A 17,261-nucleotide genomic window follows, 5' to 3' on the forward strand; every position below is an offset into this window, starting at 1 on the left:
AAAGTCGGGGGGCCAAGATTCAAAATCTAGGTACAAAACGGTTTAGACACGGGGAAAACTCTCTATACAAAACGCTTGAACGCTGCTCGAGGAGACAAGGCAATCTGGCAGTGGCACACAGGGGAGCACTGGTCACAGGAGGGAAGGGATAACGAGACACAGGGGAAACACATAAGGGCGGGGACAGGTAATCACACAGGGAACAGGTGAACACAGAGACAAGACTATCAAAATAAAATCGAAAACTGACACATGACAGACCCTGACAGAGAGGATGTCAACGAGATAGTCTCTTCATATACGTGTTACACTAACTGTTTGTTAGTGTCATACTGTATGTTCCCAATCTGTAAACTAATTTAGAGGGGTCACATCATTCAGATATGAGTTCAATACTGACAACAATATGTTATTCAAGTGTACATCACACTGAATAACAATGATAAAATAATATAATTCCAATTAGCCCTGGCTGTTGTCGTTTTAGCATGTAAATCTATATTATGCATACTCTAAATAATTAGAGTATATAAATTAATGGAAGTTTAATGTGGGGTTCCCTTAGTAATAACCTAAAAACATAACCTAAAACAGTGAAACATTATATATAATTACAAATTTCCAGTCACACTCTATTTTTCAGATGTTGAATTTGTACGAAATGCTTGAACGCAATTGGTACCCTTGTTTATAAATAAAGTTAAAAGAATAGAAACGTAAATAAATGATAATTTAATGCAAACTGCCTCTTACACATCTTGGCACTTTGTTACCCTTTGTCTTTTCATACTTTATATTTGTCGCTTGCTGCAGCTCGTCTGCCTGCATTTAGAAAAAAAGAAGCAATCACTTCTTTAATAACTAAGTTTGTTAGTTACTGTTGTTGTTGTTTTGTTTTCACCTGCTTCTACTGACAAACTATATAATAATTGTTTTAGGGGAAATATTATATTTGATAATTAACGCCTCTAGACTTTCCTCAGTTTTCTCAGGTAAATGGGTAAAACACTTACTAATCAGTTAAAATGAAGCACGCCTGTGTTGTCTCGTGTTTCATTGTTCAATAAAGTTTTTCTTCTTTGTTTGTTTTTTTTTTCAACAAGGTTGGAGGCGGAGCCTCGGTATTAACGTCACTTCTGTGAACTACGCATTTCCGCTGGTTTCAACACCGCGCCACCGTAAAGAGCAGCTGATAAACAACGTCGTCTCAACGCTGAAAGTTCTTTGTTCGTCTTCGGCGTTAGCTACGAGCTCTTGCACCATGATGTCCGACAAGATGAACATGTCCCTGGACGACATCATCAAGCTGAACAAGAAAGGAGGCAGCGGGCGCGGAGGAGGATCATCCAGGCCGGGTGGAAGTTCAGGTCGGACCGGTGGTGGATCATCGAGGCCGGCGCGGAGTCGACAGAATAACTTCAACCGCGAGAGAAACAACAGAACCACGCCGTACACCAGGGTATGAAAGAGAGGCACTTATAATGGGACGTGAATGGAAATGAAAGTGTTTGATAAAGCGTTCATTGCGGCTTGTCGGTCGAGTTAAGCGTTAATGGACTTCCCCTAACTGTGGTGAAGCTAGCTTCGCTAGCGGGTTACCTGAGAGAAATCCGCCCCGCCTGAATCACGTGTCTGCGGTCTTCCTCTCTAATTAAAGCACCGACTAAACACGCTAGTTAAATGAAGCCGGCTTCGTTAAAAACACACGGCCACACGTGAGACTTGCTCGGATGGATTTCTGCACAAGATGGCCGCTTTGTGTCTGAGGAGAAGTTGTCCGGTGAGGAGGATCAGCTACTGGTGTCCATCCAGCGTTTTCCCCAAAGTAATTAAATGCCCTGGCCTAACTAAAACGGAATCAGCTGTAGAAAACGTGAAACAATTTCTTTAGTTTAGTTAAAAACAGCTCCAACCTTTCTCTATCACCACTCTAATGGCACAAAAGTTTTTTTTTTTGTTTGAATTGACTCTTATCATGTTTGGCCTATCTTTAGTACTAGTCATATCACAGGCGTGGGTTGTTCAGTGCTCTCCTAAGAATCTCCCCATTCATCACTCAAATAGCAGCCGATCACCAGTCCACCTTTTTGTGACTCTTTGCCACACCACGAGGAATCTGATCACAGTATTTTCTTTTCTTTTTCACAGCCCAGAGAGTTGCCAGACAAATGGCAGCACGACATGTTTGAGGAGCATGCTGGTGGACGCAGAGGACCGAGTGCAGGAGCTGAAGCAAGTGTAGAAAGCAGCAGCAGCACCGGCAAGCTGCTGGTTTCCAATCTGGACTTTGGTGTCTCTGACTCCGATATCAAAGTAAACTACTAAACCCGATTAACCCACTTTGTCAGCATCAACGTGATGTGAACATGACTGACGTTTGTACCCCCCACCCCACACACAGGAGTTGTTTGCAGAGTTTGGAGCGTTAAAGAAAGCATCTGTGCACTATGACCGGTCTGGCCGCAGCAAAGGCACTGCTGACGTTCACTTTGAACATAAGGATGACGCACTCAAAGCCATGAAGCACTATAATGGTGTCCCACTTGATGGTGAGGATTCGGGTCTTATGCTACACTGGTATTGTTGGTTACCTCTTCAGAAAAGTGCTATCTCACTTTAACTTTTATTTATTTTTCTTCTAGGTCGCCCAATGAAAGTCCAGCATATCACCTCAGAGGCCGACACACAGCGTAGATCTACACCAAGGTTGGTTGTGTAAAACCTGTCCATGCACCCTGAACACACGTCCAACCTGAGTTTGGGAATATGGATGACAACTGTGTAAACTGAGTTTGTTTTAGTAACAATATGTACATACAGCAAATTGAGGGTTAGGTTAGTACTGTAAACGTATGTTCTCATGTGAAAGTGACTGATCTTCTCGGTGTGTTGCAGTTCAAATGGAGGCTTTGACCGGAGCAGGCTTGGGCAGCCAAAGTTTGAAAGGAGGCAAGGTGGAGGTTTCAGAGGTCGGGGAAGAGGGGGAAGAGGAAGAGGAAATGGAAACAGGCCCCAGCTTTCTGCTGAGGAGCTGGATGCCCAGTTGGATGCTTACAATGCCAAGGTGTGTGCCTGATTTTTAAACTATATTTTGATCAACTTTTATTGATTGCTAATCTTGCTTCTTATTAAGTTTCAGATGGACACCAGTTAAAGCTTCAGAGGAGGATCCTGCTGCAGTTTTTTTTTTCCCCCCCCCCCCACCCCCATCTGGTTGCTCAAATATGATGAATCGGATCTTATTACACTTGTGTTTTGAAGCCATTTTATTGTATGGACCATTATATTCAGTCAGTTTTAACATTTTCTGTATTTTTGTAGCCATGTTTTCTGGGGCAGTTATGTTTTGAGGATTTTTCTCCTAGACCACCAGCTCCTGTGCTCTTTCTAAATGTATGGACAATTTCTTTACACTTGCATCATGATTTTTTTTTTCTTCGCTTTTTTTTTTTTCAAATCCCCTAAATGGTTTGACAGTTCAATGTTAAATATGTTGTTATAGTCATTTGGTACTGTATACTTGACACAGGGACATTTCAAAGGGTTTTGTACATAAATTATATTGAATCATCTTTTCTGGTGTTTTATTTAGCAATGCAACAGAAGAGTGCCATTGTTCTTCACTGTGACAGTATCTGTATTTTAAAAATGAATGAAATCCAAATGTGACTAAATCTGAACAGAATTGTGCTGGTTTCTTTGCTGTTACGTTTTAACTGTTTGTATAATCATTCAGGTCAGCTTTAGCCAATCAGACACCTTAAATTAGAGACAGGTGCTAAAACAATGAGATTCAAGTAAGAGGAGGGTAATGTCAGTTACTCCACATAGTGTGCCTGAAGTCTGCAACATTAAAGACTTGTCCTACAGTCACTGTAGAACACTTAAATAGACTAAGTTATTACTACAGATATTAATAGATAATAATAGGAGGTAGTCCCATTAGGTCAAATGTTTGAGAGTAAGTTTACATAGCCTGTACTTTATTATTGTATTCGAAGAGCGTAACATTTCGGTAAACTATACGTACGTGTGTATTTGTAAGGATTTAAAGTGATTTTTGGTGGCGCGCGGCAACGCACGTCATTTTGCGTGAAGCGTGCGCGCGCACCCGTTCCCGAAACTATGTTGTGCGAGGCGACGCACGGGGCGGCGCCGCTCCCCTTGTTCGCCATACTTGCGCTGGAGCTCAGAGCAGCGAACGCACTTACTGCAAAGGCACCTGAAATCACTACTGCACACCACATAAAGGTAAGCCTTCCTCGGTTTGAAGGGCAGCTCAAACACCGCTCCTTGAGTCGTCCTAACAGGCCGCCGTCACTGACGCCGCTTTTATTTCCCGCCTGCTCTCCATCAACTTGTCCGGCTAATGTTAGCTGTAGGCTCTCGTTAGCTCGGCTGAATTGTTCCCGGCGAAGCAGCTAGCCACTTGTGTCTCTCTTTCTCTCTCCTCAGTCCCACCCTGTGTGAGAGGGGTCGGCGCCGAGAAAAGTTCAGCCCCATTGTTGTGTATAATTCAATTTAACGGCTCGGGCGAGTTAACTTTTTTTTTTTTTGCTGCTACCTTGGCGTGCTGTCAAAAAGCGACATGTCAGCCGCCTCTCTGAAGAGATGCCAGTGTTGGCAAGCTGCCACAGTCATTACATGGAAGTTACCGTTATATCCATGTGGAAGCTGCAGTCTTTGAGTTGACACACTGCATAATTTATTAGTATTTATGAAAGGCCACAATTGTATTACAGCTTACTTATTTGTATTCACTGATGTGCTAGACCTTAAAATGACAAAACTCATTTCCTTTATATTTTTTCCATATAATTCTGTATTATTTGTTCTTTGTATCAGGCCAGCAGGGGCAGAAAGAGGTTGGAGAGAAAATGATGTTGCCCTGCAGTTTGTTGCTGTTCAGTGCTAAAATAGATTGACACAGAAGAGTAAACTCCTCCTGTAGGCATCCTCTCTATGTGAACTTGGAGTTTCTAGCTTCCTGTCTTGTTCGGCGAGCAGTTTGCCTGCTGAAGGCTGCGTCTTCTCCTCCGGCTGGGAGGGCTGAGCCTGTGAAATCAGCACAAACCTGAAAGGCAACAACTGACACTGTTGTTTTGTGTGACAATCCCTTCTCAAGTCTTGTGCCTTTGAATCCATTTGAACTGCAGAAACAAAGCACACATGATCAAGTAGGACAGGATCGTCAAAATCATACTTCCTTTGAGGAATTCAAAGTGATATGTCAAAGAAAACTTTCAGTTTCTTCGGCTGTGTACAGGAATCCTTTCCACCTGAAGAGAACTTTTTTTTTCACCACAGTGACAGAGAGAGTTTTAATGCCAGTAGTTACATAATGGGTTCAGCCTGAAGCCCTCCCTCCGCCAGCACCTCTCCTGTCATCACAAACAGCCTTGATCCAAATTTTGTCTCTTGCGCATATTAAATTTAGTTATGCAAAACAGTGGAGTGCACTTTGAGATCAAAGGAATGTTTAAAAAAAGAGTCTCTGGACTCTGCGGTGTTTTGTCTTATGACCCACCATCTCCTGGGACTTTAGTCATATTCTTATTATCCAAAGGTACCAGGGAATCAGAAAATGTATCTTTAGTTTGTCGTACAAAGGGAGACTTAACCATTCAAGGTTAAATTTGAGTATAAGAATAGTGTACACATTACCAAGCCCTCAGTAAGTCGCTTGTTCCTGGTTCCTCCTCGTAGAGTGGTGGGATAGTTATTTGGACCCTGCTCAGACACGTCTATGATAACAGCCTGAAGCTCTTCAGACGACAGAGTTAGATCCTTTACTGCTCGCAGACATTCCTCTGTTACTTTAGTCAGAGGAGAGACCCCGGGAAGAGGTATGCTCTTCAAAACAGAAGGAGAAACCTGCAGTGATAATCATAACAGCCCTTACAGGTGTTGACAGGAGTATCGTGAGGCAGCTGGTTTTATTCTATATTTGCAATGTCTTAACAACAATGGAAATATTATGTGCATGTTATCATGTCCTAACAGTTTCTCAGTCACCTCCATGCATTCCACATCTTGCTTTTCCACTGTGGCTGAGGGTGGCTGCTGAAAGCATTTAAATGAGATGAGATGAGATTCAATTTATTGTCATTACACATTTATAAATACAAGGCAACGAAATGCAGTTGTACATATACTTGCAAGGTAGAAAACGTGTTTAATATCTTTCACCCAAGCAGTGGACACCTTTGAGTTGCAATTGAAAATTAAGATTTGCGTTAATGAGATAGAAAGTGGCCCTAGTTTTATAGGGTGTTTGTACAGTAATAGTGTATTTCATGTCTTTTCCAAAAAATATCGCTAACTTCAAACTTAAGGCTTCTTTCCCTCAGTGTTTGCTGTCATTGTATCATGTAAACTGTTGCAGTTATTGTCTTGATAATTTATCATATAGGTTTAGTCAGAGCAACAAAAAAAAAGACTACGGACTAAGAAAAGCAGCAGACGCTCACTCACTCAGAAATGATAAAAAATATACTTACAAACCATCGAAATTTACCGAATCTCTCTGTAACATCATCAGATCAGTTTTTCTCAAAAACCCAAAGATATTGGTCTATAATATATAGAATATAGAAATGGGCTGGAAGCCCAGTACATTTGGTGTTTTTGCTTAGATGATTATCAAAATGGTGGCCGATTGATTTTAATGTCCATCGAGTGATGTCGATTAATTGGCTAATGGTTTCAGCTCCAGCTGAATGTAAAATGTCTTCTGGCGTATCTCTGCGAGTCTGACACAGGTCTGCGGCTCCATTTGTTCAGGCCAGCTGAATAGCTGCAATATTTGGCACTCAGGCGAAGGATCAGACTCAGTGCGAATGCCCGAAGAGAGTTTACATCCTTAATTCACTCTGCTGACTTTCCACATTGCTGTGAACTTACCGCTGTACACTGAAGCACCCATTAGGTTTCTCGTGGAGAAGAAGAGCACAAAATGTTGCTATAATTATTAAGAGTATTAAAATTTCTGCACTTCAGTGATTAAATCCTAACACTGAGGTGGTGTAGGAGGATGCAAAGTTAAGGAATGGACACGAACCGCAACGATTCTGATGCCTACACTACATTGCTTGAGGAGTCGTGGTCTGTTGCGCCCGTGTAATGCTGTGGGTGGGATGGCCTTCTGTGAATGTCAAGTCTTTTGGCATAAACAAAGCTCTTCCTGCTATTGTTACTCGTTGTGTTTCAGCAGAGCAATTTCTTCCAACGCCAACCTCCATAGTAAGGGATGACCCTTCCACACAGAAAAACAAGAATGACCAAACAAGCTCGCTCACAATCCAAACGGCTCTGCGTTCATTTCTCTTTTTTTTAAATTTCCTGATATGAATTGAGTGGCTCCTGCTATTTTTATGTGCGCGTGTGTAAAGTAATCTTCTATGTTGATTGTGGAAAAATAAATATGCTGCATTATTGGACTTTCAAAGCAGCGTGTCAGGATACTTTTGTGAGCACGAGCATGAGAGACCTTGTGGTTTGCCTGGTCTGTTATTTTTCTAAAACATCCCCGCAGGCTAATTTATCTCATGACTCCGACCTAAGTTTCCACAGTGGTGTGAAAGCAATAACCAAGTCAGGGATTTATCACTTTAAAAACATGGCAGAACAAGATTTGGAAATAACACTTTTTATCTCTAGCTGAATCAACCAATGAGGAGGACTTTCTAAAAAGACCATCAAGCACCTGCAACTCATTCAAAATTCAGCTGCAGAGGACTGACCAGATCAACACAGTCCTTAAATCTCTACACTGGTTGCCAGTAAGCCACAGAATTGATTTTAAATCCTTATTACTTATTTGTGCATCTTTACATGGAGTTGGCCCTCAAATATATGCTTAAGCAATATAACCCTGTGAGACCTCGTAGATCACTGGGGAGTGGACTGTTAGTGGTGCCCAGAATCAAATCCAAACAAGCAGAAGAGGCTTTTAGTCATTATGCACCAAGAATAAGAATATCACATCCACTGCAGCTTTTAAATCCAGGCTGAACACTGTCTGCTTCTGTCCGTTTATTTATTTATTTATGGTATTGCTTTAACTTTGAATTGTCTTGTTTTTTACCTACCGTGTACAGCACATTGAATCTACCTCTGTGTATGAAACATGCCTATGACCACAGCCAGTCTACGGTCAAATGATGTCTGGACCTGTGGTGGTCCTCCCGTCCCCAGAGAGAGGTGATGCACATGACACCTCATTCATTATTCTCCTCGTGGGTGATGATGTTATTTCAGAAAAATATGTTCAGGTGATGTCACTCAGCAGCCAGAGTTAGGTCACCAGAGGCAGCAGCATAAAGAGAAATGCCGCTGCCGTCGCCTTATCAGCACAAGCTCATAGTTTCACAGCAGAGCAGCTACGGATCCAGCAGGCCGGACTGTTTCTGCACTCCTCACTCGCATTATTGTTGTGGTCATCTCTTTGTCCCGTGATTTACAACCTCTTCCCCAAGAGGCAAGCAACGCTGACGAACACAGGAAGCATCATCTGCATCGCATTTTTTAACATTTGTATGTGTCTGTAATACTCACTGTTTTTTACTGCAGACATGGCTGAGGATGAGGTGACTCCAGAGCAGCTAGCAGCCATTGCCGCCGAGAATGAGGAGCCAGAACCGGTGAACTACAAGCCACCAGCCCAAAAGTCGGTGAAAGAGATCCACGATCTGGACAAGGACGATGAGAGCCTACGCAAATATAAGGAAGCCTTGCTCGGGTCTGGGATCACTGAGACTGGTAATGCCCTGTGTGTGTGTGTGTGTGTGTGTGTGTGTGTGTGTGTGTGTGTGTGTGTGTGTGTGTGTGTGTGTGTGTGTGTTCAGGTACAGTATTGAGGGTAGGCCACGTGCGTTTTAGCAGTGTTCACAGCCCAATACACAGTCACCAAAGAAAATAGACTAAGGGCTCAAATAAAAAGATATTTTCATGGCCATTGACAAGATGTAAATACTACAGACACTGCCATGAAGAGAGCATATTAAGAGCATAACACGCAAGATTTTCTTTACCTGGCTTGTTAAAATACACTTGATTAAATGAGTTCTAATATAAAAAAGAGTTTTAGCTGTAGTAAGTCTGTAAGTTTAAGTAGTCCATGGCTCGTTTGTGTCAGAGCGATTGTGTTAGGAAAGTAGAACAGTGAAGTTTGATACTGTGCCGCAAGACTTGATGATGTAGGTCACGTCAGAGATTATTTAAACTGACTCGGAGCTAAGATGTTATCTCTCTTGTCCAGAATTCCAGAGGGGACTTGTGTGTAATCAGCATGCATGCATTCATGACAACCTGTGATCTAGCATTTTCTCGCATGTTGAACGACTGATGAATCAGTATTCTGTCTGTCTGCAAAGAGAAGAGGCTGCTTCAGTGGGACTGAGAAGAAAACTTTTAAGTTTAATTAATGCATAGACCGTCCCAACTACAGAAGAACTGTCCTGATTTCAGCTCCCCAGAGGAGCCCACTCGTTTAAACAGCTGCTTGTTACAGGGTCCGCATCATGTGCAGGCCTCCTTTAAATGTTTAGATTCTGGTCTAAGTTGTCTGCGTGTGTCTGCACAAGTGTTGTCACAGCAAATACCTGTGAATTTATTTTGCACACAAACACTATTTGATCTCTTACTTGCTATCCTGGGGTTAGAATTTCCCTGGGAGTCATTGAGTCACGTGTAGAGGAAAATAGTGGTGAATACACAGTACAGTCAAAGGTGTTTGATAAGGAGCTATAAGGCATGGCATGTTTGTATTTATTGAACCATCTGTTTCCTTAATCCTGTCTCAGATCCAACTGTTCCCAATGTCCAAGTGACCCGGATGTCCCTGCTCTGTGAAACCGCCCCAAACCCACTGATCCTGGACCTGCAAGGTGAGTTCCTCTCTCGGCTGGTTCAAGCAGCAGGAATGGAGATAACTTACTCATTCACTTAAATGCTTCCCCTTTTGCGATCTAACCGTGTCAAAAGTTGATCCAAACATTTAAAGCACTGAAGGGATATTTGCAGTTTGTTACATCACCACATTCTCCACACATCACCTCAACACAGAAATGTTTCCTTCCACATCCTCCTCCCAGTGACTATATTTGTCGCAGCAAATACAGCATCCTATTGACCGCTGCACTGACTTTGCTTATTTTGATTTTCATCCAACAGTACTTACAGATCCGTCTGTGAAGGTTTGAATCTGTGCTGAGCATGCTGTAAATGAATATGGATTCACTGATTGCCAACAGAGGTAGAGAGGTATAGAGGAGGTACATAGACTGGATTTGTTTTTGTTTTTTTCTGTTTGGCTGATGACTGTAGAAATATACTCACCATATTCCCAGTGACCTTTTAGCGGTTAAGACCCCCACCTCACTGCCCTTACCCCCAGCTGGCCTAGATCTGAATCCATCCAGAACATTCTGTCCCGTGCCTACCTTTCCCTGCACCTTGATTCTCCTCCTTCCTCTGCTAAAAATAATGACTCCTCCTGTAAGTGAAGTGAAAACAGTGAAAACAGTTCAGGGTTCAACTGATTTTTGCTTAAAGTTCAGGTTGTTTGAAGTGGTGTTTTAAACTTATCCATAGTCTGTGTACTAACTGCAGTAGACGGCGGTCGGCATGCATGAGTTTGTAGAAGCAGACAGGAGGACCAGCATGGAGGCACAGCAAAGCACAGCAGCAACACAGCATATTTTAACCACATGAAAAAAATCAGTATCAGTCAAAGTGTATGTTATACTCAGAATACTTTCACTACTTTACTTTGCTGTCAGACAGACATTTTCGCTAGGATACTGAAGCAGCTACCACACTCTCTCCAAAGCCTCCAGGCTTCATCAACAAAAAAAGGTAATTCTACCTTGTAGAACACAAGAGTTGTTTTACTGCAGCTGCCTCGATCGACAGCTACATAAGTTTGGGTCCAAACTGAAGTCTCACAGTCTTTTTGTTCGTTTTAAATGGTCTTTTTTCAGGTGGCTAAAGAACTTTTATTACTGCTCCCGTCGACAGCAGTACACTGCTCTGCTTCTGTGCTGGTCCTCCTGTCTGCTTCTCCAAACTAGAGGTGTACAGATGGATCCACTGTAGTCTGTTGTAATTAATATAATATATATATTAATACAGACTATGAACAAGTTCCTCATATAGTACAACCACACTCCGATAAACCAAGCTATTACAGCCATCCAAATGTCAAAAATGTTGAATAAGAGACCTGCAGAGGTAGAAAGCCGAGATTGAAAACGCCAGAAAGGTTAGACGCCTGATTTCGAAGCAGTAATGACCTGCTGATGCTCTTTCTGCCCTTTGGACACCCACTCCGTCTCATGTTCTAGATTTCACTTGCAGTACATAACTGATATTTAGACATTAGGTTTAAAAAAAAAAAAAAAACTTTATTGTCCAGTACTGAAAATCCACCTATAGATCAACAAATAGTTCAACTCTTGGGACTTTATTATAAATTAGGAACTTGTTAGAGGGCTGGAAATAGGTTCCTGCAGCTGAAATTCAGATGAAGTGTCCGAATGTCTAAAAAAGAACAGCTAGCCACCAAGCCATGCAGATGTGTTCAGCTCATGATAACTCACAGACTTCGATGTGGATAGACTGCAGCACATTTTTTTATATATATATCTTTAACTTCCAGTATGTACAGTTGCACATCTATTTATATAGATGAGGTCAGACATTCAAAATAAATACACATAATGCTATTTAATTCAACAACAGCTCTAACCACTTACTGTAGCTTTCAAAATGTCTCCAAAGTTGAGGAAAATCCTCCGAAATACTACAATAAAAACTGAAGATCACATGCTTCACACAGGAGTGACGTTTTCTTCAGGGCTGTTGCGTTGTATTGGATCTCTATCTTGAAGTTGTTTTTGAAGTTCCAGTAAAAGCCTGCTGAGGATGAGTCATACAAACTTAGTCAGTGAGTTAGATCACTGCCAGTAAAGGAATCAATGCAGCTTCTGTATGTCAGACTTACAACATCATTGTGGCCTTGAAGCTCAGGCACCACTGCAAGAGAAAGGAAAAGGAACAGGAAGACACAGCAACACATGCTCAGCTCAGCAGGAACATGCTGGAAGCTAACACTCAAATCAATCAAGTGCCTGTTTTGAACAAACTACAGGGCAGTGACTGTGAACATGAGCACCCGGGGGACCGCCAGATCATTTTAGAAGCCTGTGGAACCGGACAGAAAATCTGGCATGTATTATTATCAGGTTATCTTATTGTAATGCTAAATAGATTAAAGTGTCTAAGCACTGTGGTGGGATTCATTGTTTGATTTAGCACCTCCACAGGGGGACACAGGAGAGGTGAAGGAGTGCAAAGGGAAATGTAAGGCAGAGATGCTGCATGAGGTGAAGGAAGACAGTGCTCTAAAAAAAAAAAAAACCCCAGCAACTTAGTTACTGTAGTTTGGCTGCTGATTTGGCCCGCTTATCAACACAGTCAGCAGTTCCAGCAGCAGCGGCTGTGACACAGCTCATGCTCATGGAAGCACATTAGGTGCTTTAAAATATGCCAGATTGCTGCAATTTGCGTCTAAAATCCCACTTCAGAGTAACAGAACACACAGACATGATGCACTTGACAAAAGGGGGATGACTATCTCCGGTCCATCACAAAATAATATCCATATCTGCTTAGAAATCAAAGAAGAAGGTGCTGCTTATAACTCCAGAACTTGCCTAAGAATCATCCATTTTTGTTGTTTGCATGGATTGTTTTCTGTACGTCCACAGATGCATTGCAAACAAGAGCTACTAATAGCTAATTCGGTATCATTTTAATAGTGACAATTTGCACCATTAAAGCGTAGGCTTTAAAAAAAGTTGTAGCACACAACTAACTCACTGAACTCACTGTTTGTGAACATTGTAAGACACAGTGTGAGTTGTTTCAGCACTTTGAATATGCACACTGTGATAGAGAGAAGGATTTTTTTTATGGAGTCACAAGCCAAAAAAAAAACTGCTTGAGAAAGTACTTTGTACTTGATGATGGCGGAGTTTCTCGTTAAATGGCTCGTAATTTCTAGGTACAACAAGCCTCGAATTTGAATGGCCAAACAGTAGCACTGGATGGAGACGTGGCCTAGAACAATTAACCTTGAACAAAAAAAACAGGCTGGATCCTTAAAGTTTGAAACACCAGGAAAAATGAACGTGACCGTATGATACCACAAACACAACAAACTTAAATGTAGGAAGGATTTTAACCACCAATATAAAGTATGGACGTGGTATTGTTTGCTTTGGTCCTGAATTCTCCTGATGATCATCACGGTCACTATCACTATGACTATGATGAACTAAATATTGATGTCTGTGCTTTTTTGGGTTTGTAACAGGAGACCTGGAAGCCTTTAAGAAGAACCCCTTTGTTCTGAAGGAGGGAGTCGAATACAAAATAAAGATAAGCTTCAAGGTGAGAGCTGCTGTAGCCACATCTATGTACAAGAATAATGGTCATAGTCTGTTTCCATGTATTACGAGAGCATCTGACCTTTTTATTCGCTGTCATTATGAAAATGTAATTGTCTCAATCAGAATTGATTCAGTTTGACACAGATACTGACTAACAAACTGAAGTCGACGTCATTCTGTGTCTTTGTCAGCCAGGACACAACTTCAATTCTAAACAAAATATCCAACCTGATGTCAGGATATTGATTTGTACATTACCCAGTTATGTTGACAGGATGCATTTCTCCAGACAGTAGCAGTCATAGCAACACAGTCATGACTTATTTTCCTGATATTTTAATTTCGAAAAAGGTTAAATGCCAAGCGGGATACGTGTTTGCATGCTTTTATAAAGTTTCAACTTTCTGTCCCTTGTTATAAAGCAAGCAGAACATGTGTTGTTGTCTTTAACCATGTGTGTTGTGTCTCCTCAGGTGAACAGGGAGATTGTTTCGGGTCTGAAGTATGTGCAACAGACATACAGGAAAGGAATGAGGAGTGAGTGAACAGTTTCTTTTGGCTTGGTTTGTAACTGTCCACAAACACACTGCTTCTGCCTCAAATACATATATGATATAATTTCTAAAAGCTTTTGTTTCATTCAGATACAGATTAGGTCTAAACTCTTTACCTCACCTAAGGCGAGACGGAAAAAATATTACAGGCACCCCACCACATCCACAAACCTCAGTGTCACTAGGTCCACTCCAGTCAGGGGCCATTCAGGGACTACTTTTAAATAAAAGTTACAAATACCTCAACATGTTTCTCGGATGTCTGCTCTCATTTGTTAACAGTCGATAAGTCGGACTACATGGTGGGCAGCTACGGGCCTCGTGCCAATGAATACGACTTCCTGACCACGATGGAGGAGGCTCCTAAAGGTGTTATGGCCCGCGGCAACTACGACATCAAATCCAAGTTTACTGATGATGACAAGCACGACCACCTGTCCTGGGAGTGGAACCTCAACATCAAGAAAGACTGGAAAGACTAAAAAAAAAAAAAAAGAGGCCTTTGTCCCCCCAGGCCCCTGTGCGTTCCTCAGCCGTCCCCCCGCCCGTGTCCACCATTTCTGCCTTCTTTGTTTTGACTTGGTTGTGCATTTCATGCTCTCATGCCTTAGTTCCCGCCTCTCTGTCTTAACACCCTGGCATCCTTCTTTCCACTTCTCTGTCAGCAGCAGTAGCAGCAGCAGTAGCAGCAAACTCATCCGTCCATCACCCTCCCCAACATTTCACTGGTTGCACACGAGTCACCAACCTGCTTTCCTCACTCACTCCACCACCACCACCCACCAAGCTGTGCCATGTAGCACCTTACTTCCTCACACCCAGCCCTCGACTTTTTCTTTTGTCCCAGATGTTTTGCTGCTTGAAGAGATTAACCCCGCCTTCCACCTCTCCAGAATGGTGTCTTCCTCTCTCAGTATGAAGTACATGTGGAAAAGCAACTGTACAATCAACTTTTGTTTGCCTTTTTTTATATAATTGTATCAATGGTTGTGTAATGTGACTGTATTCACATCACTGTTAATCAGCTGTTATGTTCATAGCGGGCCCCACCACATCCACCTGCCCCCTCCTGAACCCAGCCAACCCTCACACTACAGCATTCCTTTGCTTGCCTATTTACTTGCTTGCTATTTTGATATGATTACCAATATCTGCCTTGGAAAAACAATTCATTCAGATCTGTTTCCCTTCCCTAAATGTATTCACCCATCCCCCCTTCAGATGGGGACTGGGGCCAAAGTGAACAAGGGAGTAAAACATATAAGGGTGAACAAACCCTGCCTTATGTATCGACTCATGTCCAAACTAATTAGCATGCCTTGTGGGTACGAGCAGTGCTTGCTATCAGGTAGTATCAAGGGCTTACTCTCGCTACCAACTAATAACCACCTGTAGCCCTGTTGTAGTAGAGACTGTTTATACAGGCTACTGAGATGCAGCTCTGTACACGCTCACTGCCCCCCCCCCCCCCCCCCCCCCCCATAATAAACTTACTTACTTATGTTAAGAATTGGAGATACCAAACCCAGTGCAAATCAGTACTGATAAATCACGGCACTCTTTCTTCCTTTTTAGCCATGAGGCCTTAGCACTAACTACGATCATGTGGAGAAAAACAAAAAAATGTCTAATTTAGCCTTTTTTTTTTCTGTGTTGTTCCCCTTTGCCTTAATGTACATCATTCCCCCTACAAAGCCTCCAACCTCTCCCCACCTCTCTGCTCTCACTAATTCAGATTGCTTCATAACTCGTAGCCTGCAGTCAGGTGTGGAGGTGTAGTACCAGAGAAAAGCACAGGATGGAGGCTGAGCCAGGCACCGTGTGCTGCTGCTGCATGAGACCTCGGCGGTGTCTGGTCTGACCCACAGACAGACGCTGGTAGAAAAGAAAGAAACACTGACCTGGTGTTCCTCTGAGAAAGAAATGAAGGGTCATGTGACACTACAAGACAAACATGTTCAGTATTAAATGAGAGGAGGAGGGGTTTTAAAACACAACTGACCTGTAACATTTGACTCAAATCGAGTTGTACTGTACCAGAACATATGGATGTAAAACTGTTTTTTTGTTTGTTTGTTTCTTCTGATAATAATAACTATGTATTCCTGCACCATACATTCCTTCACATTGTACAGTTTCTATGAAAATGCTGGCATGCTGGTGGGGTTGTATATTCTATCATCATTTGTGATTGCTCTTCTCGGTCAATAAAGATTTTGCTCAACTTGGCCTCTAACAATGGTGTTCAATATGTAATACTGCCTGTGTCTGGATCTGATACTATTTTTCATTAAAACATATTACACAAGAAATTAGTTTAAATAGGACATATTGCAAAATGAATAGGAAATATAGCCATTGAAAAGGTTAGAAATGATATTTAACTGAAATAATTGTTCCCCTCAAGCTTTAATCAAAGAATCCTCCATTTACAGCAATTACAGCCAGATTTGTGAAGGTAATCTGAAGAGATTTCCTCCCATGCTTCCTGAAGCACCTACCACAAGTTGGATTGACTCGATGGGCCCTTCTTACGTACCATGCAGTCAAGCTGCTCCCATAACAGTTCAGTAGGGTTGAGATCTGGCGACTGTGCTGGCCACTCCATTACAGACAGAATACCAGCTGACTGCTTCTTCCCTAAATAGTTATTGCACCCATAATTCTTGCTCCTGAAGCACATTTCCAAACTGAGCTGTGTTTTGGATCATTGTCCCTGTTGTAGGGTGAAATTGGCTCCAATCAAGTGCTGTCCACTGAGTATAGCATGGCATTGCAAAATGGAGTGATAGCCTTCCTTCATCAAGATCCCATTCACCTTATACAAGTCTCCCATTTTACCACCACCAAACTACCCCCAGATCATCACATTGCCTCCGCCATGTTTGACAGATGGCATCAAGCACTCCTCCAGCATCTTTTCATCTGGTTTGCATCTCACAAATGTTCCCCTTTGTGATCCAAACACCTCAAACTTGATTCGTCTGTTCATAACACTTTTTTCCCCCAATCTTGTGTCCTGTCCAGTGTCTGTCCTTTTGCCCAGCTGATTGATTGGCCAGTCTGAAATATAACTTTTTCTTGCCTAGAAGGCCAGCATCCCTGAGTCACCTCTTTGCTGTTGATGTTGACACTGGTGTTTTGCAGGTACTATTTAATGAAGCTACCAGTTGAGGACCTCTACCTACCTACCTACCTACCTATCGTAATGGTGACACATTTTCTCAATTACCTCATGAATATTTTTCTCATT

General features: G+C 42.2%; 2 protein-coding genes across 3 annotated transcripts; both read left to right on the forward strand.

The window, feature by feature from the left end:
* Positions 1–1,114: 1,114 nt before the first annotated feature.
* On the forward strand, positions 1,115–3,680 carry LOC104920400 (aly/REF export factor 2). 2 transcript variants are annotated; one of them, XM_027285050.1, is made up of 6 exons: positions 1,115–1,459; positions 2,149–2,313; positions 2,402–2,549; positions 2,643–2,706; positions 2,896–3,064; positions 3,134–3,680. In XM_027285050.1, the coding sequence occupies exons 1-6, from the start codon at positions 1,262–1,264 to the stop codon at positions 3,152–3,154; spliced, it is 765 nt and encodes a 254-aa protein (XP_027140851.1). In that variant the 5' UTR covers positions 1,115–1,261; the 3' UTR covers positions 3,155–3,680. The 2 variants fall into 2 exon arrangements, with proteins under 2 accessions (XP_027140851.1, XP_027140856.1); XM_027285055.1 differs by having other exon boundaries at positions 3,140–3,680.
* A 419-nt stretch (positions 3,681–4,099) lies between these two features.
* LOC104920399 (rho GDP-dissociation inhibitor 1-like) lies at positions 4,100–16,237 on the forward strand. The gene is made up of 6 exons (XM_010732660.3): positions 4,100–4,251; positions 8,572–8,760; positions 9,804–9,887; positions 13,379–13,455; positions 13,928–13,991; positions 14,291–16,237. Exons 2-6 carry the CDS (start codon positions 8,574–8,576, stop codon positions 14,488–14,490), a joined length of 612 nt encoding a protein of 203 aa, XP_010730962.1. The 5' UTR covers positions 4,100–4,251; positions 8,572–8,573; the 3' UTR covers positions 14,491–16,237.
* Positions 16,238–17,261: the final 1,024 nt, after the last annotated feature.

The sequence above is a fragment of the Larimichthys crocea genome, chromosome I, assembly GCF_000972845.2.
Source record: "Larimichthys crocea isolate SSNF chromosome I, L_crocea_2.0, whole genome shotgun sequence".
NCBI lineage: Eukaryota > Metazoa > Chordata > Actinopteri > Sciaenidae > Larimichthys > Larimichthys crocea.